The sequence below is a fragment of the Columba livia genome, chromosome 1 (assembly GCF_036013475.1).
Source record: "Columba livia isolate bColLiv1 breed racing homer chromosome 1, bColLiv1.pat.W.v2, whole genome shotgun sequence".
NCBI classification, from domain to species: domain Eukaryota; kingdom Metazoa; phylum Chordata; class Aves; order Columbiformes; family Columbidae; genus Columba; species Columba livia.
In genome coordinates, this window is record NC_088602.1 from 188,811,780 (window position 1) to 188,836,718 (window position 24,939).

Sequence of the window (24,939 nt, forward strand, 5' to 3'; positions counted from 1 at the left end):
CAGAGCTATTTTGGGGAACACTACTGTCTTCTCATCATCTTCAACAGGTAACTGTATGGGAAGCACAGAGACGCTCTCCTGCAGACACCAGGGCACTGAGCCCTAGTGCTGTAGGTACGGGGTTTCTTCTGTTGACACGGTCAACAGTACATAAAAATGCTGTTGAATTTCCAGAAGCTATCAATCAGATTGTGGACCCAGCTAATGTAATATATTCTTGAAAAACTCTATGCTGCACTGCACAACGTAGCTCTGCCTTTTAACACAGCTGACACTCGGTGTATGAGAGCTCACAGAGCAGCACCCTCATGTTCTGTCTTTTCTGTGGCATGTGACAGACCACACTTTAGCGACAAGTAGAGTGAAGCCACACTTCAGCTACAAGTGAGGAAAAATATTCCCTTCAATAGCGTCTTTCATACATACCAGTATATCTGTTTATCTAGAATACTACATGCACCAAATGGAAGCAATTAAGCATACCCACACCCAGATTATATCAGTATAGTTCAGTTGAACACACCAAAGCCAGCATACACATTTCTGTACAGACCTCCCAGACGTTCCACTCACTCACACGCTCTAAACTGATTCAAACAAAGGCTGAAAATTGCTTTGTCTTCAAAAAGTGAAGCCATTAGTTGAACCTTAGTTAGACTTGGCACTTTCTTGGGTATGTCACCATGTTTGCACAGCTTTCAGCTATTGTGCTTATGTTTCAAGTTACCTAACTGTAAGCAAACCTCATTTTGGAAGCCATGGTACCACAGGGGTAGCGCTGTGCTCTTACAAGGATATTCACTGACTTATGCTGAGTGCATCACCTTCAGACTGCTGCTGGGAGTTTTTGAGCAAGCAAGATCACACAAATCTGTTTGCAAAAGGTTTTGTAGACAAGCCACTAACTCTTGGTTGTGATTTAATGCTCACTTAAATTCCTGTTTTTAGAAGCCAAATTCATGGCTCTTGACATTATTCAAGAAACGTGCATGCACAATTAAGGCCATAAAAATCAATCACCATCATAGTATCTCCTTTTTCATTCCATTAGAAATATATTTAGAAGGGAAAAAAACCCAAAACTTTAAAATGCACAGTAAATTTATATTAATAAGAAAATACTTTAATTCTGAATCAAATAAGAAATTCTTCTGCTTAATCAAATTCAGCAGGGCTATCACCTAGACGTGTACTTGCTGAGCACCTGGTAAAATGACACGGTCTTCTGGCAAAACTAGCACAATCTGTAGGCGTTCACCTCACAGAGAGAAAAAATTATTCAGTTGTTGCACAGCTTTTAAAAGCAACAAATACGATGGCAGCTCATTTATAGCACACCATAACACTTATTGTCAAAATCTCACAGAAGAATTATACATAGTTATACAATTCTCTCCCACAAGGACAGGTGCAAGGCTTTTGTACTTTCTTTTTTTTTTTTGCTACAAGTCCTTTTTCCTGTCTTGTATGGATAGTATTAACTTGATAAATACTTTCTTCAGTTGCTATCTACACCAGTCTGTCTTAGCCAAGTCTGATATCCCTTACCTATATAGTGTTTTGTTTTCTTGATGTTAGCTGAGAACCATGGTTAAAAGATCACCTGAATTTGTTGTTCTGGTGTTTTTTTAACAAACATGGTAGAAACAGTTCTCCTTGGAGGAGGAGATTTTAAATCTCTTGAATATAGTACATACCAGTTCCTTTGCTTACATACGGAGGCTTGAAGAACTTCACAACGCCATACAAGTTCACTACAGTTCCGTGTTTAAGGTGATTCAGAGGAGTATACACATATTTTGGTGCAACAGACTGGAAAGGCATGATAGAATTGGGAAACAAAAGAAAAAATTATTCAAATATTCACCCAGAATGTCCAACCGCAGATATGCTTTATTTCATCTTAAATACATAGATTATCTTTTTTATCCTAGTCACTTTAGACTCTATAAAGTTATATATATATATACACATATATTCGCAGGCAATAAAGCATATGACCTATTTCCATTCTTTTTGTGAAGACATCTTCCTTACAATGAACTAACTAGTCAGTTCAAGGAAGCTTCAGTACAAGAAACAGGTGAATAAAAATCATTATAATAAAGAACGATGGAATGTAATTTTTTACTACTTGATTTTAACACGTCCATCCAAAGGGCTTTTTAAAGCACATTCACAAATAATTATGTAATTCTTATTGGCAGTGTCACTGCACAGAATCAGTGTCTTGGGCGGGGGTTTACTTCTCACAGCCACTGTGAAAATCCTCCTATTAAAGTAGCACACTTGTTGGTGGATTAAATAAATGAAAGACTATCTTCTATGTTAGGACTACTCTCCTCTCATCTTAAGGTTACATTATATGCTGATTAGTCTCTTTTAAAGAATATAAAAAATTAAACTCTTCATAAAATTAACACAAAGTTAAGCTGTATCATCTTCAATACTAAATCTTTAACCTTATGATAAACAATAAAATTTCATACACCAATTTATATGCCTTTAATATAGAATTCCTGTAGAATTTTAAGTTAGACACACAAGGCTTGTTCCAAACAATAATCAAACAAATGATAAAACTAGTACATGAAGTCTGATTTTAAATCAAAGGAGGATTTGTATTTCCATTTTTTTTAAAGCAGAAGCCTATTATCTTTAGAATGGAAATTACCTTTACAGTTCATATTCCCCAAGCCACCATGCAGCCTATTTTGAGATCAAGATGGGAACTGTACTGCAAGTATAGAAAAAGTACTTCATTGTCATTTTTTATTCTGTTTTCTAGGCATATTACTTGAAAAGTAAAAGCTAAACAAATGGCTGCTAGGATGAGAGTATGGAACTAATATAAGCAGGAAAGAAAAAACTCCACACATTCTTATTTCTATGCAGTTATGCTCACGTGGTTTAAAAACATTCCAAATATAAACTCACCGCCGATGCAGTTTCTGAAGCAGCATGTTGTTTTGGTGTAGTATAAATCTGAAGAGGAAAAAAAAAAACAAAACACAACACAAAACCAACCAAACAAAAAACCCAAAGAAAAACAAACAAACAAAAACCAAAGGAAACTGATTACAAAATTGAAGGCATTGCAAACATAACAAGATTCGATAACACTAAGACAAATATAACACTATAAGCAAATACAAAACAGCATTATCGGCACTTTCGCTATGTGAATTACCTCTGAAACTAGTAAACTTTTATTCCACAGAAAAAATAAAATAATATTAACTCCAATTATTCTCAGACAAAAGCTACTTTAAATAACACATGCATTTTGTAAAGTAGAAATATACTTGGCTGAATGAGTCAGGTCACATTAGCAGCATCAGCATTTGAAAGTTGTAGGCCACAAATTTTAAACTGTATTTTCTAATAGTGACTTGTTGAACAGAGAACTTAAATGGACTTAGGTTTTGTATATGACAATGCTTAGAGCAGGTCTACCCTCAGTGACTCGTTATTCTCCCTTGGGAAAAAAAAAAGTCCAGGAAAATTCATCAGAATGGGATAATTTCTGTTTAAAGGCAGTTAGTTCCTAAGCTTCGAGAGCCATGCTTATACACCAGACATCTCTTAAGTGTAAGATCTTTTATAGAACTAATTGTGGTGACTTGACATAGCATCAGCACATACCCACCCTATCAAGAGAAACATGGGGCTCAGCTGCCATCCTGATGCGAGAGCTCAGTCTGACAGACACACAGTCCCATGTCACAGCTGTGCATCGCCTGAAGACTCCTGTGAGGGGTCTTGTTTTGCTCTCTACCCTCAATTGCATTCCTAAAGCTAGTTTTACTTACATTTATTTATTTTAAATAGTCAGGGGAACAGTATAAATGAGGAATTCAAGCACACAAAAAATTCAGATCATCTGTATTAGTTTTAAGCGTTCAATGAGTGTGTCAGGAAATTAAGTGCCACAAGCTCCATTCTGTGGTCAATGATGGGACAGACATCTCCTCAGAACAACCTACATGTTCAGTGAGCTGCGTATCTTCCTTGGGATTTGAGTGCATATCATGAGGTCCTGTCAAAACTCAACTTCGTGCCTCATGCAGTGCCTAAAATTTAGGTACATTTAGTTTAGACACATTCACCCAGACTGAGGGCACAGTTTTGCTATCTATTGTCTTTGATGAAACATACTTTTTCTACCTATATATCATTGTTATCAACAGATGAAGTCATGAAACAGTCTGTATTATAATTTTAATTCAGACTGTTTTTCATTGCACTGAATGCCAAGCTATAATTATCTACAGAAGTCAATTCTGGAAGAAAATAGCTTTCTCAAATAAAAAGGCATGTTTTCTTAAATTTAAAATTATTGCCAGACAACAATTATATGGATCATTTGGGTCTTGCACAGATGAGGGTATTATAAAATTGTATGCACACACACACAAATGTGTTCTGATTGTTTCCTGATAGACATGCCAACTAACATAACTTGTAGTACTTCAGATTCTAACAGATTTTATTGGGTTTTCTACTGTAAAAAAAAAAGGGTTAATGTTGGTGTTTGGGGAAAAAAAAAAAATTAAAAGAAAGTTAAGTACCCACGCACATAAATGGCTGATCCAGCTTCTTCAGACACCTCCAGGTGGCAACCATGTCTACCATCCTCTTTTGCTGTAGGCGATTTTGCCAACTTAAATCCTGCAACTACAAAGGTGTCCTATGGGGACAGGGTGATAAACAGATGATTACACAGGACTGAATCATGTACTCTATTTTAAGAGTATCTGACATGACCTTTCACCCTAAAGTGTCAAGACATTCAAGAAACAGAAATTCAGAACGGATTCTGAACACTGCATTTCTCTATTAAGCTCTTCTACCTGCAGAATTAGTATTTCTAACCAATGCCAGCAAGAATATTTTTTCAAATTTTCAAATTCTGATAACATTTTCCCTCTTGAAGCTACCATGACAAAAGCTAGGTTTCTGGTAGCAAGAGACATTACAAACTTCTCTGGTGTCATCCCTGAGACTATGGCACAGGAAACAATTGTATTTGCAGCTGCACTTTCACTTTGGAACAAAGTTCCTCAGACACTACGAAGTGAAGAAAAGGATGATTTAGGGGGTAAATTATTTATGTCCCCCTGCAGTAGCTCTTCTTTTTAGTAGCAACTTTACCAAAAAAAAAAAATAAACCAAAACAAAACCAAACCACCAGGAGAAGATAGAAAATAAATTTAGGATATAGAGATAATGCTGGGAACTATGATACAATGTAAAGCTTCTTTACAGTCAGCTCCTTTGACACTAGGACTGTATAGCAGGGCTGTACCTCTGTGATCCATTCTAATAGACATGTTAGACTTGGAACCCTATTTCTATTTGACCTTCTACCAAAAGCACTTCCATAAGCTTTTACCGAATGTCTTTTGTTCATGTGTTTATTTGATTATAACAAATAAAAGAGTTTTCTGATTGAAGTTGACAGTTTAAGCCAAACATTGCACTATGATAGCTCCTTTTTGCTATTTCAGCAATCTGACAATACTACTCTAAATTATTTCTGATCCAAAACCTTAGTGGCTTGTACAAGAAAGGCTGCTAGCTTAAGTGACAGAGAGATATTTAGTTATTAAAAGTTTTGCCATAAAAAACTACTGCAGAAAACATGAGTTTGATCAGACAGTTCAATAACAATGAAACTACTTAGGGCACAGTGATTTTCAGGTAGCCTCACAAATGGGAATACAATGTATATTTTGAATAAAAGATAATAGGCAAGTCACTTAAATCTAAGCCATACTCTAAGTAAGTAAGTTAAAACGGGTCGAAACAATTAGACAACTCAATATTCCTTGTACCTGGAACAGACCACCCTGCTAACATACATTAAAGTTATTTCATTCTTTCCAGATACAAACACACACAAACACAAGCTTCAGAAAATTCAGCTACTCTGCAGAAACCAGATTTTAGCATGAGTCTTCCCTTTCGCTGTTGCCGATGCTCATTCACGGTGTTTCTTCAACAGTGAAAACAAACTTAATCTAAAAAGCTATGCCCTGCTATACTTTATTCGCTTTTCAGCATTTTATTAGATTGCAGGCTACACAAGATTCTGGAACTTGGTTGCTGAGTCAGGACTGGAGCTCTGTACAGCTGACTTGACTTGTCTCGTTCTCCAGTGTCAGAAGGAACTTTAGAATTACACAGACTCAAGCCTTTACACAGGTCGACAATAAATGGAAACTTTTTTTGTGAATAATATTAAATGACTGGTTATTACTCATGTAATATGCAATGCTTAATGTGACATCCAAAAAACACCTGTGAAAGGACTACAATCTAATAAAATGCTTTGAAAAGTCCCTTCCAACCCAAACCACTCTATGATTTAGTGTGAATTTAAATCACAAATGAAAAAGCCCTAAAATGACTTCATAACATATTATACACTAATTTTAATTTGATATCTGCTTTATATTGCAATGTTAGCAAAGTGATGGGCAAACCAATAAACAGTATTAAGTTGAGATAATTGTTTTCAGCTTTTTTTCCTTCTTTAGTTGCAACACTGACTCACAAACACACAGGCTGACTCGCCGATGTCTTTTATACCGGAGCTAATCAAAACAAAGAAAGATGCCAGCACTCAACTAATAAAGGAAACAGTGTGCGTTGTTTGAATTTTTTTTTTTAAGCTTTTAGTGTAACTGTCTTTTAAATCAATTTAATTCTAAAATCTATCTTATCAAATGACAATAGAAATTCAAATTAAGAAGTCATCCATTTATGTTCATATCATCCATATCGTATTCATACTTGCTAGGTAAACAGCACTGACAACAAGAATTGCTTTATTTCAATATTGTTGTTAAAAGGAAATACTTCTTTCCTTTTCTAGTTTTTTTCTAGTTCATATTTATAGAATTAGACAGAATAGACTATTTCTAATTTTGGTGATGTTAGTTATACAAAGATAGTATATGAAGTCATCATACACCTGTGGAATAAAATAAGAAATATATATATATATCTTACCCCATTGTGTATAACTTTTGCACAGTCCTCTGCCATTTTTCCATATATTAAAATATTGATGCTGTTAATCCGTGAAAAGCTGTGCAAATCTAGATAAAAAAGCAGAAGCAATTCTATTTACCATATCTTCCCCAACACAAAACAGCAATGAGATTTCCAAAATAAATTAACCTACAGAGTCTAATACTTTTCATTCTAATTAACCTACAAACAGAAAATCTTTTCAAATACTTATTCAACTGCTTTTTGTGTGGTGGGTATAGGTATATCAAGAATACTCTTCAAAAAAGGACCATTTACAATGTGCACACATTGTATATCAGTGTACATTAAACAGGAATTACAAGAAATTCCACTTGGACAATTCAGTGTATAGTATTAAAGAGGAAATATTATCCAATCACATTTGATTTTTTACACTAGCGCAGATCATATGGTAGAACTATATAAACTGGAGTTACTCCAGGATGTAGACATATCAACAAACAGCCTTCAAGGAGGACTGAAGCAGAAATTATGTTGATATTTTAAAATATTTTTCTACCTGTTACTGTTTCAAAAACAATGGTAATGACTTAGATGCACAAAGTTGTTTTTTGAGGCTGTGGATAATGTGCAGAAACTCTCAACCCTCCTGAACAGCCATGTGAAGTTAGAAAGACTCAAGGAAACTTTGCGTCCCTCTTTGGGAACCCTGAAGCCAGCAGGGACATTGATTCAGGTCCCATCTGCTGGCACCATCACAAACGCTATGACCAGGTAGGACCTGCACACCCCAACCTGCTCTTTGGTCACAGTTACAGAATTTGTAGGCTCAGAGGGAGCAAGTGATTCTCCAGCCAGTGTAAGGAAGGAGCTGAGAAGGAAATGGAAAGAAATGGAAAGTTCCTTGAATCCAACATAAACCCCTGACTAAGGACATCCTCCTCCTTCCTGGCTGTGGGTGGTGATGAGCTTTGGACTTAAAAGGGACATCTTATTTTTTAGTGTCATTTGTTTATTACATGATGAACAACTTAAGTCTTTCAATATGCTAATGTGTCTACTAATACTTGAATACCTGAGTAATCAGCAGAAATTCCATTTGACTGGTTAGATTACAATAGAATGAAATACAAATATTTTTCTGCCAATCAAGCTACAGAGCTCTATTAAATGTGCAATTACATAGTACATACTATCTGTATTATATGGTAACTATTAAGTGTGTATTTTTCTATAGTACTCATTTATGATAAGCAGGTTAAAAACACACTATTAATAGCTAATGCCCTTCCAGGACAGTATTTTACGGATTCCGCAACAGAAGTCTACTGAAATATAAAGACTGTATTGTTTCCATTAACTTACCTGGCACAGACTTAAAACAATCTATTTCTGTAGAGAACAAACACTTTAAAGAGTATTTTAAATATAACATTTCACTGAACACTGAAAAAAAAAGTAGGCACTAGTGATGTAAAAACAGGAAGTTAAAAAAAGAGTCAAGAAGTTCAAGAAAATAAATTTAAAATGTATACTTAAATGTAATACCTTGAAGAACAACCTTGAAAAAGTCTGTCCCATCTCCAAGTTTCGTTAGTGGGTAGGAAAGAATAACTATTCCCTAAGAAGTAGAAATAAAAAAAAAAAAAGTGAACTAAGACTATACATCTCTAAGTTAGTGTAACACTGAAAACAGCTGAAACATCTATAAGCTAAAAAAAAGGTAGAATTCAAGTGATAAGTGCAAATTACCATCTGAATTCTTAAAAAAACAAAACTAAAAACAATCAAACTGCAAAAGACAGCAGTGAGGAGCAATGTTCTTAGCAAGTAACAAAGGAAATATTACAGGTCAATACTACTTAGATGCTACTGCCTAGATGATAGGCTTAGTCTAAACAATTTAGTAGCTACAGAAGCACCTTTTACTAGTAACAGCTAGAGTTTTAGCACAAAACCTAAAAGGCAGTTAAAAACGTAGAGTGATCAAAATACAGAAAATATTCGCAAAGGATTTTGTCATAAATATCAGAACAAAAACATAGTCAAGAGATAAAAGATGCCTATGAAGATAAATAATCTTCTGTGAAAAATGAAAACCTGTACAGCCGGAATGAGGGTATTACAAAGTTTTGAAACTGCAGTGAGCTATTAATTTGTCAATAATACAAATGCTCTAAAAAATTTAAAGGTTCTATTGATTATGTAAAAATGCTCTTTATAGTGAAGTTCAAGTTGCAATGAAGTAAAAATCACAGGTCAGCAACTTCAGTTATGTTAACATCTTTTTGGTACAAATGTGTTTTGTTAGAAAGATATCATCAAAAAAAGGCTTTTCTTCAACAGAGCAAAAATGCCAGTCAAACGTATTCTTCTAGAGTATGGCAGGTAAGGCATTATATCCTTCTCAAGGATAACAACATAGAAATTGGTTCAATAAAGAAAAATACAAAAATTAGGAGCAATCTGTCTATAAGTGGAAAAAAGCAACACTAAGAGGACAGTCAGGTAAATCATGTTTTTATAGCACATGTATACAGTGGGAAGCTTGACTTAAATGTTAGTATAGTGCCTCTTAAACCAAATTAGGATAAAATACATAGCAGTGAATTCTTACTGTAGAGGCTTTACAGAGTAAAATTAGACCTACAACATGTTAACTGAGGAGGAATCCAAATCAAATTCAACAATTCATTTTACTATCTGTTTTATAAAGAAATACTAAGTCTTCACAAATCATCCTTTTCCAATCCAAAGTATATTTTAATTTTATTACACTAAAAACCCATCCATGTTGAATTCGATTTAATATGTACCATGTTGCTTTATTGCTTTTGAGACAATGAAGGTCAAAAATCTATGATGAAATGTTTTTAACAGGTAAGTTCCTACTTTTCACAGGGAAGACTAATGAGTTTTATAACGAGACTTAACTATCAAATACTTATTTTAACAATCACCATTTGCAGAATAATGTTCTGAGATTTGCCTATGAATACTTACAGAAAGGTCTGTCACTTGTTTTCAAAATTACAACTTGGTTTAAAATTCCAAATATTATATATAATTGTTCTTGCTGAGATTTTTTGTCTTGAACAGTACTCACATTTTTCTTGTAAGTAGACACATTTTTCTTGTAAGAAAGTTTTTGCAATGAAACAGAATAACCTCAGGAACACTCTGGATTTACATATTTCTTTTTTCTTACTAAAGAAATCTCAGTCTGCATCAGCATGCTCTTTAAAAGCAGAATACAGTTATGAGACAAACTGCTTTCTGACCAGTTTTACTTTTTATTTTTCCTTTTAAACCCTGGTATTTTCCGATGCATTTTCAAATTCTGGGATCACATTCTTTGCTATATTAGTCTGCCCCCACCACTTCCCTTTGCATCCCAAACACCTACAGTGTAGCTCTCTTCCTCAGCAGAAACAGTGGCACTTTCTCAGCATGCCTGAAACTCTTGGGCTCCAAACCTACCCTACCAAAACCTGCTCAAATTCACTCTTCCGCCACAAATCTGCACTGTTTATTAAGCCATAGACCAACTTCTTCCAAAGTCTTTCCCATTCCATATGCCACTAGACTCACTATCAAACTATATGCAATTCCTCTAGTGAATGTGCCTCCTTCCTTGCTGCAGCCTCGTTCCTCAATCTGGTCCAGCAGCTGATTTTCATTTTTGGTTCTGCTTTGTCACAGTAAAATCCAGAGGATGATGAATTAATGGGAGAAGGCAGCAGGTTCAGTTAGGGGACATCACAACTGAAGATTTATGAATATTCCTTGTGCTATGTTCCCACAAATTTAAAGTAAAATTTGTATTATTCAAAAGTATGCCATAAAGCAAATAAGTTTCAGAAGAACGAAAAGACTGAGGCACACAAGCTAGACAGAAGCATCCTGAATGTTTTGGGTTTTTTTTGCTTCTTCCCAGAACACACTTCAGAAAAATCGTCCTTTTCCCTTCCTCTCTCTTCAAAACAGGACCTGGTCCCTATTTTGGCAGGTCTAGAGTGACAGTGTGCTGTGCCACCACTAAGATAACCTAACATCAGTGCATTCTAAGGTTCACTTCAAGCTCAGCCTGCAGAACTGCATTTTCCTACTTATTTAATGGTGCATTAGCATCAGCTTTATCAGCTCTTCAGTTGCACTGTTTTCATGCCAAGCTGTTTTAGTCACCTACTGATCCCTGTCAGTAGCAGCATGAAGTTTTCTTAACATAAGGCAGAAGCCTGAGAAGGGGATTCTACGCACTTTCAGCAACCAGCTATCACACTGCATGTATGCTTTAAACGATAGCCTGGTAATAATTGTTCTGCTTTCCTAATGGAAACATTTATTTTGGCAAAAAACATTTTCTAATGGATAATCAGTCTTTGACTGCTTCAATACTTCCTTTGTGAACTAGACTTGCTATCCTTCAGTGTCAGGGGGGCTTGCAGACAAGGCTTTTAAAAGCAGGAAAGCCTATATGCCCTGCAGGTGTATGGGGACAGAAAACTACACCCTGAGGAATAAAAACCCTGTTTACCAGCAGCATTGGTTATTGATGTTTCCATTTGTCCCTTTATGAGACCTAAGGGACACTGGATCATTCTCAATCAAATCACCTCCTATTTCACTCTACTGCAGACTGCTTCCAAAAAGGGCAGTTTTGCTCCTTTGGTTTATCTAATTGATACCATTACGAACCAATCCAGAGAGCAAGAGCAGCAGAAAACTACCCCCTGTCCATCAATATGCACAGTATTCTGCCAGTCTATTTCTCATGAATGGACTCATCACAGGGTCAGATAAGCATTAGATCTCCTACTGGGAACATACAACTGGAGAAGCAAACATGCTTTTTGGTTACAGAAAATTATTAGACCAGTTCAGCTCATATTTTTAAAATATTTGTGCCATTTTTTAAGGATTCAAGCCACTTAAGGTTTTCTACAGAATTACTTGTTTGTTTTTTTTTTTCCCCTCCCCATTATTTTTTTTTTTTGTAATAGGGTGAAGGCAAGCCTAGGATGATGTTGATTTCCTACCACTTAAGCATCAGGATGATTAAAAGGACTTTCAGAACTGTTTACACACACACAAAAAAAGTTAAACCAGTTAAAAAAAGAAAACCTTCAAGAATTGGCATTGCATCTTACAGACTATACTTGTTCTAGCGATGAAAAAACACTTCTGCATTTCACTAGTACACTAGCTTTCAGACTTCCAGTTTGAAATATATTTGAGACTATTGTAAAATATAAATGCACACTTGATAATGATAAAAAACCTAATTGTATTCTGATGCTGGTAGTTGCTACAGAGTCCTCTTTTCATAAAACTGAATATTGCATTGCTTCCTACAAAAAAACCTCATTTAGAAGTCATTACTCTGAAAACTGATCTTAATCAGGATGGCGATGTTTATTACCATTTTTTAAAAATACCACTAAACCTCCCTAATCCCTCTATTTTCAGCATAACCTTCTGCATATTAACATGTTTCTAAATAGGCCCAGAGTTTAAAAACTAAGAAAATTAAGCCTCTTATAAAACTTAAGTCTGACAACGTAAGAGAAAGAGGCAGAATTGTCAATCAATGCAGTCAATAGCAACAATGTCACAAAGCTCAACAGGGTCATAATTTTGCCTCACTTAAAGATATGCAACAGATGTACTCAGAGACCCACAGCTGCAGCAAGTCATCAACTGAGCCGGAATATGGAGGTCCCATATAAATATATCAGAAGGTATTTCAAAGTAAGCCAAAATTATTTTATTAGTAAGTTACCTGAACATATTTGTTGGTATGATCAAGGCCTTCTTGCAAATCTTTCAAATCCTCCTCCTGCAAATGGCTTGGCAGTGGAGTCTCAGATTTTCCTTTAATGATCTTCAGCAACTGAACAGGCATGGCTGCTTCATATAAAAAAAAATAAAAAAAAATAAGTAGACTCCTGAAGCAACTAATCTTGTTCAAATTAAAAGTTACTAGAATTTGCAGTTTACTCAGGGAAATAAGGGAAATATTAATGTATCTATTTAATAGTAAGAACATGTAATTACGGAAGACTAAAAATTTTCAGAGGGATTTGCCTCATCAGTCATTTTAACTGAAAATGAACAAAAAATCACACAGAATCACAGAATCGACTGGGTTGGAAAAGACCTCAGAGATCATCGAGTCCAACCCTTGGTCCAACTCTAGTCCGTTTACTAGATCATGGCACTAAGTGCCATGTCCAATCTCAGTTTAAAAACCTCCAGGGACAGCGAGTCCACTACCTCCCCTGGGCAGGCCATTCCAATGCCTGACCACTCTCTCTGTAAAGAATTTCTTTCTAATATCCAGCCTAAATTTCCCCTGGTAGAGTTTAAGCCCATGCCCCCTTGTCCTATTGCTAACTGCCTGGGAGAAGAGACCAATCCCCACCTGGCTATAGCTTCCCTTCAGGTAGTTATAGAGAGTGATGAGGTCACCTCTAAGCCTCCTCTTCTCTAGACTAAACAACCCCAGCTCCCTCAGCCTCTCCTCATAGGTCTTATGTTCAAGTCCCTTCACCAGTCGTGTTGCTCTTCTCTGGACCCGCTCCAGCACTTCAATGTCTTTCCTGAACTGAGGGGCCCAGAACTGAACACAATACTCCAGGTGTGGCCTCACCAATGCAGAGAAAATGCTTATATATAGATTTAAAAAAAGTGATCTATGTATGAAGTATAGAAAAAATAATAAAGAAAATGAGATGGTCATCTAAAAATGCTAAACACTGAATGCACTGGAAAAAAAAACTAAGTAATGTATGTCTGCATTGCCTATTGTTTGTTCTTGCTGTGCTAAAGTCAATGAAATAAATTCTTGGTGATATCATTGTTATAACAATGAGAATGGGGAGAGAAAGAGTAGTCTATTATGGTGAAGTTACACACATGAGAAATACAAGTAAGTGATCCAGCCATAAGTAGTTATTGTTGTATTTTCTCATTACATGGTAATGTCATTCTTCTTGGGGTATCCATATTTTTCTGTACAATTTTAATTTGAAGTGGGTATCTACAGAAAATTCACAGAATTATCAATCTTCTGTTTTCAGTATGTTTTAATAAACTATGGAAAGAATGCTTTCTATTTTCTAAAACCCCAGCTGGCAGTACTATAGACACAGTTCTAATCTCAGAGTTTTAGCAATCCTTATATGACAGTGAAGTACAAAAAATACGTTTTTTTTCCTATACTTTAGGATGCACACAAAAACTTGGTATTCTAATAAATAAAACTTAAAATATGCTTTCATTTCACTTCAGAAGTGCTTTTCTAGTGCTAGACAGACTGAATTCTAACAAAATATTCACTTACAATTAAATGGAAATGGAAAGCCATTGCCAAATGGAAAGACCACTGGATCATAAGTTACAAACGTAAGTCAGTGCATATAAGTGCAGACACTCAGCAATATTACAGACATTCTTTAAAAAAAAAAATACCAGGTTATTCAGATAAATCAAAATCCCACCTTACTGTCACTCCAGTATCCAAAAATATCAGACTTCAATTACTGCTCATGACTATTTCTCTAGTTCTGAATGACTCCATCCTTTCTCCTTCCCCATTTTCCAGGAAACTCCCCACCTCTGTTATTCTTGACTAACAGATAACATCAAGTATTCACATTCGCTAATGAGATTCTATAGAATAAAATACTTCTGTTCAAGAGCATCTCAGCTAAAATGACTATAAGCAAAATGAGTATATTTTTCTCTTAGCTTCCAATTTGCATACTTCTCTCTCGTTGCTTGTCCCAGACTGCAGCTTTTACTTTGTCATATAGAGAAGCAATTGAAATGTTGGCCATAATATACATTAATTTTAAAAATGCAGTTCTTACAAGAGTTAACCTTTCACTAGCAAAATCAGTTTTTTTTTTTCCTAACATCTAAGAGTTGAAAAAGCAGTAATAGCAAAAGAACCTCTGGTTTCTCAAGTACTGTATCTAGACAATAAAGTATGCATTTAAAAGCAAAATACATTCTAGTGAGTCTGATAAATACCATATCTCAAACCGAAAAAACATCTGTGCTTAACTTGAGCATCTTATTTTAAATTGTAGCTTAGGTTTTGAAAACCAGTCCTCATCTACTCCACAATATTAAGCAGTGCCAAGCACTCAGGAGTCGGTAAGAGGAGAGTAGCAAGGCTCCACTGCCATGTATCTGCCCTGCTTAAAATATATATTCCCCTGCTTTACAAGTCAACAAGCAACTTGTTTCCCTGTAAGTTCCTCCCCAGTGTGCATGAAATAAGGTGGCCTTAAAATCTTTAGAAGACACAGAAGCTAAAGGAGGCACCGTTACTCAAAACACACACATTTTGAACAATAGACATAGCTTATAAAATACTGATAAATAATTTTAAGAACTTGACTACTACGAAGAGACTACTCGAAAAGTTTATTACCTGGGATACAAGCAGAAATAATTTATATAGGGGAAGGTAATGGACAAGAATTAGTTACAGTCACAAATTATCACTCTTCACCTCAGTAATTATTTGTGTACAGTGTTAACATGTCCAAACTGCAAAGCAGGACGTTAGCTTACACCCCAAACAAGCAAGCAACAAATTTAAGCCTAATTAATTAAGCTTTTGAGTCTTTTGCCTCATAGTGAATTTTACTGTTCTGAAAGGAACTCGGAAGACACAAACAATGATCAGCTACCTGGAATGGACAGCACATAATAAAATGGCAACAAAATCTCACTCTTTTACTGGGGTAAAACTGAAGTATTATCAAATGACAGTTACTTGACATGAAACACTTGATACTAAATTCTTACAAGGGTTCACAGATCTCTAATTGGAATCTCAACACACCTTTCCTTCATAATACACAATGGGAAAAGAACTAGAAAGACACATCCACAAACCTCACCACTAATGGTGTTGACTCATTTTGGTTTCTGTGCTGGTGCTTTTTTTTTTTGTTTGTTTGGCAGGGGGTGGAGGGTAGAGGAAGATGGGGAGAGAGGAAGATGCCACAACAACATTAATCAAGGGTCGACATGATGACACTTCTTTCAGTCCTGCCATAACCCCACCTGTGAGCTGTAGGAAGCACTGGACATGAGTTCTACCTTCTGATTGACTGTGCTATTGTGGCAGATTGCCCAGCCCACAGGTACCCACAGAGCCGCTAACTCATCTCCCTGCAGTGGGTCAGGGGAGACAACAGGAATACTAAGAGTGAAAAAACTCATGGGTCAAGGTAAGGACAGTTTAGTACGTGAAAAAGAAGGAAAAAAACCCCACACCCCTGAGAAAACACTAAACAAGTGATGCAATGGCAACCACTCAACACCTCCAACAAGCAGACCTGTGCCCTGACAGCCTCTGACCAACGGCTTCCCTGGAATACACAAGAAAAAACTCATCTTTTATTATTCTGCATGACTCTATATGGTATAGAAAGTCCTTTTGGCCAATTAATGTCAGTTGTCCCAGCTGTGTCACCTCCAAACTCCTTGTCCAACTTCAGCCTATTCACTGGGGGAAGCAGAGGGAGATAAATCCTTGGTGCTGTGCAAGCATTGTTCAGCCACAGCTGAAATATGATGTGTTATCAACACGGATTTAGTCACAAACCTAAAAGACAGCACCATGCATGCTACTATGAAGACAGTTAACTCCATCCCAGATAGATCCAGCACATATCTCTAAAACATATTCAACAGGATACAGTGACACCCTGTGGAAGGGATCCATGCTGGAGCAGTTCATGAAGAACTGCAGCCTGTGGGAAGGACCCACTTCAGAGAAGTTTACGAAGGACCATCTCTCATGAGTGAGGCCCCATAATGGAGCAGGAGATGAGCAGGAAGAAGTGGCAGAGATGAAGTGTGATGAAATGACCAGAACCTCCACTCTCTGTTCTCCTGTGCTGCTTAGGGGGAGAAGGTAGAGAAGTTGGGAGTGAAGATGAGCTCAGAAGATGGGAGTGGTGGGGGGAAAGTGCTTTTGGATTTGTTCTAATTTCTCATTATTCTAGTCTGTTTTGAACACCCATAAACTAAATTAATTTCCCCAAGTCTGAGTCTCTTTTGCACATGATGGTAACTGATAAGTGATCTCCCTGCTCTTATCTCAACTCATGAGCTTTTCATTTTATTTTCCCTCCCTATCCCATTAAGGAGGAGGAATGAGGAGCTTAGTGGGGTATCTGGGGGTCAGCCAAGATCAACCCACCACAGCACAGAGCTGGGAGGTACAACAACAGACAAGTTTGAATTTTTACACTGCTTTAACTAGTGAACTATTAGGATTTACAATTTCTATAAAATACCACTAAATGGTGCTAAAAATTATGCCTATATCTGCATGTTTTAAAACATGAACCAGGATAGCATCGTCATTAGCTTACTAGGATTTCAAGCCTCTGGTGAAAAGAGCAACCAGGAGTCTTATGAAGCTCTCAGATGAAAGTATCTACTTCACACTGTATTCCAGTAGGCTGAGAAGCTGATCTATTTCACCCTGAAACACTTAACTTCAAATTTAATCAGCAATATTGATCTCCATCCAGCAATGCTATAATGACCTAGGGAGATGTACAACAAAATGGATTAACACTTTTTTTTTTCCTAAATATATTTCTTTCTGTTATGGCACTTGAGCAATTAAATAGATTTTCCTGGTTCCACCTCCACTTCCCCCGCAAAGATATCTAACAAGACACATTTTGTTACAATTCAAATATCAATGTTAAAGCAAAACAAAGAACGGTACTGAGGTTTAATAACTCATCCTATATTGGCTATTACAAAAAATTTCTTCATGGAAAGGGTTGTCAGGCATTGGAACACACAGCCCAGGGAAGTGCTTGAGTCACTATGCCTGGAGGTATTTAAGACATGCAAATGAAGTTCTTAAGGAACATGGCTCAGAGGTGGTCTTGGCAGTGTTAGGGTACCGGTTGGACTCGACAATCTTAAAGGTTTTTTCCAACCAAAATGACTCTATAATTCTATCTCTCTCTGATGACTACCCTCAAATCTGCAGCTCTCTTGCTTTCATTTAAAAAGAGCCCTTGCCATTTATTTCAATGGGACAAATATTCTACATGTGCCTTCAAGGTTACAAAGGAAAATTTCTAAAAAGCAGCCATACATAAGCTCATACAGTGGGACCTGCCCATATAATTTATTAAGTGCAAAGTCCTGCATGTGGGTCAGGGCAATCCCCTGCAGGAATACACGCTGGGTGGAAAAGGGACTGAGAGCAGTGCTGAGGAGAAGGACTTGGGGGTGTTGGTTAATGAGAAGCTCAACTTGAACTGACAATGTGTGCTTGCAGCCCAGAAAGGCAATCATATCCTGGGCTGCATCAAAAGCATGACCAGCAGGTCGAGGGAGGTGATTCTCCCCCTCTGCTCCACTCTCACAAGACCTCACCTGCAGTACTGCATCCAGCTCTGGGGCCTTCAACATAAGAAGGACATGGACTTGCCTGAGCAAGTCCAGAGGAGGGACACAAAGATGATCAGAGGGCTGGAGCACCTCTCCTGTGAAGACAGCCTGAGACAGCTGGGGTTGTTCAACCTGGAGAAGAGAAGGCTCCAGGGAGACCTCACAGCAGCCACCCAGTACCTAAAGGGGACCTACAAGAAAGCTGGAGAGGGACTTTTTACACAGGCATGTGGTGACAGAACAAAGGGTAATAGCTGTAAAACTGAAAGAGGGAAAATTTAGATTAGATATAAGGAAGAAATTCTTCCCCATGAGGGTGGGGAGGCACTGGAACAGGCTGTCCAGAGAAGCTGTGGATCTCCCCGTCCCTGGAAGTGTCCAAGGCCAGGCTGGATGGGGCTTTGAGCAGCCTGGTCTAGTAGGAGGTGTGCCTGAACATGGCAGGGGAGTTGGATCCAGATGATCTTTAAGGTCTCTTCCAACACAAGCCACTCTATGATTCTATTTACTTACTGTATATGCCTACAATTTAGGACATTTATATAAATAGCTTTCAAACAGAAAACATTTTTTTTTTTTCACATCTTAAATTTCTGTACATATAAAACTAAGGTCCTGTATTTTAAATGCTAACCACTGAAGATCCCAGACTCTTGTTCTCTGCAACTAAAATTGTATCCAGCTCTAAGAGCTATGAAAGTAAATTTTCAAAAACAAACTGCTAAAGCACTAGCTTCACAAATCTACATGAGGATGTCTTTAATGCCTGGTGCTCACAGCTCTCCTGAATAGCAACTAAGTGAAAGTAAGTCTGTCAAGTACCTCTGTTATTCTCAAAGGGCTGACTGCATAACAATAACAAGAATCATTCCAACTTGAGTCTGCTGCTCAAGAAATCTATAAGTGGGGTAAATAGAGTTATTCATAAGGATGGGTGATTAAAAAAACAAACAAACCAAAACAAAGAGGCTGCAAGAAACACAGAGAGCATCATAGGACACTCTTGCAACAGGAGGGATGCACAACACACACATGGTATAATAAGAAAGCAGTGAACTACAAACTATCATTTGCTTTCCAATAGCTGAAAACGACAAAAATATGGAAAGGGAGTGACCAAATTAATTTCGACAAGCAAAGAATTATAATAAAGGATGAGCACTGCATAAGAACCCAAAAGTAATACCCTGGAAGAGACATATATCACTTGCTTAAGTAAGTGAAACATAACACTGAGGATGGCTATGGGCTGAACTTTCACGTGCTGCTCTACCCTATCCTTGATTTTCTACACTTTAAGTTTCTGACAGTGAAACAATCTACTACAATCCACTAGTTCTGCCTTAATTGCGTACAGAATATTAACGTGTATTCCAAAAGCATAAAAGCCATCTTAAGCCACAGTACACCAGAAAACAATTGCCTAGTAGAAATGGCCTAGAGCAAGGGTTAACCTTCAACAGCAGTCATTTTACAGTTTTTTTCTTCTGGAATGAGGACATATTCCGTAAAAATATTGCAGTCACAGAATTCCTGTAAGTCCAGAAGCAAGAGAAAAATTCCTATAACATATCTGAAGGACTTCACCTCCTCCTTCTCCCTTGCAGCTTGACAGTTCAAACATCCACAGACCTGAAGGAGGCAGCTAGGTATGGTCTGGAGTGCATGCACAAGAAACAAGAGCAGCTTTCAGGCTCACGGTCTTCAGTTCACACAGAAAGCAAAATAATTAGCATTTCCTTTTAGGTGTAGCACATCCCAGGTACAAGTTCTGAGAGCCTGGTAACTTCAGTGTTTAAGACAACATATACATCTAAATGCTTATGAAGAGAGAGAATCAAACAGTGGCTCTACAAGCGATTTAAAGACTGTAATTTTTGAGCTTTGCACTCCAAAATAGGGTGGTAGTAGTAAAAAATATGACTATTTAAGCGTTTTTGTGAAAGCCTCATATCTTTTTTCTCTAGGCTTTTTAAACTTTCATTATATTTTTTTTTAACTCTTAAATTATGTTTGCAAAAACACCAGAATTTAAACTCCCAGATTAGTTATACCACCCCTCAGTGCACACTGAAAATCATTAAGAAACCACAAACTGCAGTTGCAAATGAAGTTAACACCACACAGCCACAAACAATACAGAACTACTGACATGAACATCAGCACAACACAACTGAAGGACAGGAACAAAAGAAAAATAAGCCACATAGGAAAGGCAAATTTGTTCTTATCATCAAGACAATTCATCACTGTTTCTCCCTTTCCTCCAAGCTTCTCTAAGGAACATGAAACAGCCAAATTTTGTACAGCAATTAACGTAGTAAGGCAGTAACAGTTTCTAAAAGATTTAAGTACAAAAAGCAGCAGGTAGCAAGCTTTGTATACAAAAGGGTTCTCATACACTTCAAATGTAAAACTAAAGGTACCAACATGTCTTATAATTGTCCAAAGCCCCAGATAACATCCTAGTATATTAATATTCGCCATCTTGACTCCAGAATTAACTTCATGGAGGAGCAACTGAAGTTGGATCTGTTCTTCTGTTATGGTTTATCACCACAGTACACCAATCCAGTGCACAGAGTAGCAAATAATTACACTTCTTTGCCTGAATTACTCAGATCCACCCAACATTTGAGCCTTTGCTTAAGCCAAAGATACTGGGTCCTGACTCTAGCTGTCACTACAACAAATGGAATTTTCCTCTACAGCCTCTTTTCTTCAAGAACTAATGAGATATCAGCTTTGGAGCAGAAAATAAGCAAAAACAAAACAAACAAACAAAAAAAGCCCACCACCAAACAGCCACAAGATGCAAGAAGTAATTTGGAAAGATTACTCCCTTCTCTACAACCAAGAAATACTTTGGTGATTCATGAAAATGACTTAAAGAGGATTAATGTCATTTTGGCAAAAGGAAGCTGAAACAGCGGTATGAGGATATTCCTTATCTATCAAAGCAGATGCTACTCACAGAGAGACACAAACTCATTCTCCAGATCAGAGAATAAAATACATGATAGTGGGGGCCTCTGGAGGAAACCCCAACAAAGTTTCACAAAGAATGAAGGAACAGTCAAGAGTATCACCATCTTATTGATGCGGTCAGTCAAAATGGAAGATTTCTGAAGCCCCTGTAAACACAAACACTAGTCAGCACAATATTTGGGCTAATTGTGAAAAGCCAAAATAATTATTAAATAGGTAATGCCTCACTTTAAATGTGCAGACATACATAGACATAGCCATACACTTGTTATATAGTTTCTCATAAAAATGAACAGGAACACCATGGAACAAAACATACTGTACAGAGCTACTATTAACTCACCCTGCAATCAGTCACAAGAGAAACCTTTTATCATACACCAGTTTTAACGAAATCAAGACCATTCATGAAGAACAGCGTCTGTTGTCTGGAATTTTTGTAACAATCTAATCTTGTAACTTGCAGTTTCCTTGATAATTCTCAGGAGAAAACACCATGTCAGCTAACTAAAACAGAAAGCCATGTGACATGTCTTATTCCCTTAGTTGCAAGACTTCAGCTTGCTGCTGTTACAGATCTTCAGGCACTTCATGCTCTGGAAATCTGTCCCAGACCATTCTTACTCATAACACAGCTGGTACTTACTTTCACAATAATACAACTGGAATTCTTAACAAAACCCCACCTCCTTTATTAATTTCAGATTAAAATGTACTAATCTGATATCATGCAAAAGAGGCCACAATGAAATGCTACCCGAAGAAAATGAATTCTTACACTGTCAATTATCCCAACTGTAGTACCTCAGCTGCAGAAACCCACTGCACAACAAAGAGATCTGAGGAAGTCAGGGCTAGAAAGAATCACTCCAGAGTCAATTCAGCAACTGCAAGAAGCTGGGATCTTTAAAACCAAGAGTTTAGATGTATGAGCACAGGCATACTAACAACAAAATCTGATTTTCAGTACACTTAGTGCCTATAAAGAAAAAAACCAGAACTAATCCGCAAAGCGCTGTGTTTGTCAGAGCAGGGACTCAGGCGGGTTGGCTGAGGGAGGGAAGGCCGGCGCAGGGTAACTGCAGGTCTGGCAGAGGAAAGCCAGGCCTGGCAAAGCGCCAGAGTCCCACAACCGAGGGCAGGGGCTCTGCCCGCCCGCAGTGCCGGCGGCCCTGAGGCCAAGAGACCCCTCTTCCACAGCCGAGACAGCCGCCCAGCTACCTGCAGCCCTACGGAGGGGACAGCGCACCCCGCCATGCCGCCCTGCGGCACCACACACCGCCCGAGGGGCGGGTGCGGCCCGCGGGCCCCTGTACCTGTGTCCGAGCCCGGGGCGGGGAGCGCGCGCTGAGGAAACCGCCAGCCCCACTTCCGCCCGCACCACGCGCCTGACACCCACTGGGCACGCCCGGGCGGGCCGCGCATACGCGCCAGCCTCACGCCCGCCCTTCCGGCCGGTGGGGGCGGTGCCCTGTGCCTGCACGGGCTGCGCGGGCAGGGGCGGGGAGAGGCGGGGCCAGCTGGTGGCGGCAGAGGGAAAAGAGCGGGATACAAAGTGTCCCCGCGGCCGCCACCCGCGGCCATGGCGGTGCAGTCCCGCCCCATGGGCTGGCCCGGCCCCGAGGGCGGCCTCCTCTCGGCCTTTCCTCAGCGAGGCTCGGGCTGCCGGTGGGTCTGGGGAGGCCCGGGGCAGCGCCGCCTCCCAGCCCTCATAGAAGGGGCTAGGCAGTACACGCAGGGACCGGCCCGACATTTGGTGACCCGTAAAACGTGGATGCCGTTACCCGTTCAAACGCACTTAAAAGCTGTCACCTTCAGAGGGTTAAATAACGGATAAAAAGCCCGCGGCTTGCTGCTGGTGGTGTTTAAATGGCAGGAGGCATCAGGCCAAGCTTTGAAAAGCTGAATTCGTCATTGTCAGAGACACAGGGTCCCTCGGGCTTGCTGATGTTTGCTGCAAGTTGACACATGCCAAGGTCTCATTTGCATTGCTTAACAATACAAAACTACAGCATACATGGCTCAACATTGCAACAGCAAGGCTTTTTCCTTTAGAGACTTGAGCTTGCTTTCTCCAGTCCCTCAGAGATCTGTCTTCTGCCAGCCTGTGCGCTTGCTCTCTCTTATCTCTGCAGTCCTGGATATCTGGGACAGCTTTCCTTTTCTTGTTTCTCATCACTTAGTGACTTGAAAAGTCCCAGTGGAAATCATTTTCTGCTGCTTTTTTTTTTTTTGCCTTTAAATCTTTTCCCTCACAACTGCCCCCCTATTTTGTAACTGTTTTAGTTAAGTCTCTGAAGTGTTCTAGCTCCAATGTGAATCCAAATTCGATTCAAAAGTTGGAACTCAAACCCATCGGTGTTCAGGAAGCCTCTGGGAGGGGTTCACTGACATGTTTTGTACTCGTTTTCATTGTTGACAGCCTTTTCTGGAAAAGGTTTCTTTGACTGTTTTCAATACATTTTAAACTTATACCTTCTATTGAGCATTAATGTAGCATGCTTGGTTATATTACTAAGACCTTGTCATACAACCTTGATAAAAATAACTGACAGAGTTAAGGTGGAACTGGGAATTTAAGCATGCCTGATTACCTGGAAGACTAATCTGGCCATCTGAAGAGCCAACTACAACAGAGCAGATAGGCTGAGAAGATCAGTGTCATTTCCCCACATTCCTTATTTCCATCAAAAGTTCTGGAGAAATCAACCTTATTTTTAGACTATTAAGTTCTGTCAAGTGAGCATTTCTGGCGGAATATTGTCTGTCCTCTCTTATGACTTCATGTTTTTAAATCCGTATTTTGAAAACAACAGTTTTAATCACAAAAATTTATCAGCAAAAATAGTTGATAAAGCAGTGAAAGACACAATCAGGAATTAAACATTTTCAGAGTCCCTTATCATTGAGTCAAAAAAACTCTGGAAAATTCAGAAGAGCGAAAAGTGAGGGAATTCTGCTTTAACCTGCTGATGTGCTTCTCTTTTCTCTTCTGTGTCTTTTTCCATGTCTGTATAAGATCTGCTTAGCAATTTTAATTATGGTGAAGTGAAATCATGGAAAACTTACACATTGTAAATGAATTAAATTAAAATAATTTAGAAACAGCAAGTTGCACTCCTGAGTATTTGAAATGGTTACTTGATCTTCTCATCATACTTCTCATAGTCTGCTGCTTCTGTTCCCAGCTACCTTTTCTCAATTTACTATAAAATTATTTTATAAAGTCACCTCAAACCTAGAGGACTTTGAGTTTTGTATGTGCTGTTCTCTATACAATCAAAGGAAAAAAATGAAGGAGAAGCTGTATATAAGCAGAATTTTGATAAAAAAGATAGATCCCAGCTTTATGTGTCAGCAGAACTGCTGTTAGGTCTATCATAAATTTGGACTGAAATCTGGTTTTCTTGAATTTCTAATACTGTTTTTTAAATGATAGTCGTGTTCATCTTCACTTATTCATTTTTCTTCAAGAAATTAGCCAGTTTCTGCCAGCAGAAT

At 38.2% G+C, this 24,939-nt stretch overlaps 1 protein-coding gene across 11 annotated transcripts in view; it reads right to left on the reverse strand.

Moving 5' to 3' along the window:
• The window catches only part of POT1 (protection of telomeres 1), a 66,739-nt gene extending 43,812 nt beyond the window's left edge, over positions 1-22,927 (reverse strand). For 2 of the 11 annotated variants that reach the window (XR_010469583.1, XM_065048877.1), the window contains exons 1-7: positions 22,755-22,927; positions 12,785-12,909; positions 8,551-8,623; positions 7,018-7,106; positions 4,580-4,690; positions 2,938-2,985; positions 1,698-1,812 (exon numbers count right to left, since the gene is read on the reverse strand). Coding sequence is in view for 9 of the 11 variants with exons in the window: in XM_065048877.1 (XP_064904949.1) it covers positions 1,698-1,812; positions 2,938-2,985; positions 4,580-4,690; positions 7,018-7,106; positions 8,551-8,623; positions 12,785-12,909; positions 22,755-22,863 (670 nt within the window). In the remaining 2 variants the exon portion in view is untranslated. Of the gene's footprint in view, positions 1-1,697; positions 1,813-2,937; positions 2,986-4,579; positions 4,691-7,017; positions 7,107-8,550; positions 8,624-12,784; positions 12,913-21,424; positions 21,580-22,216; positions 22,338-22,754 lie in introns of those variants that run through there. The other 9 variants (XM_065048875.1, XM_065048882.1, XR_010469582.1 and 6 more) reach the window with 8 other exon arrangements.
• Positions 22,928-24,939: the final 2,012 nt, after the last annotated feature.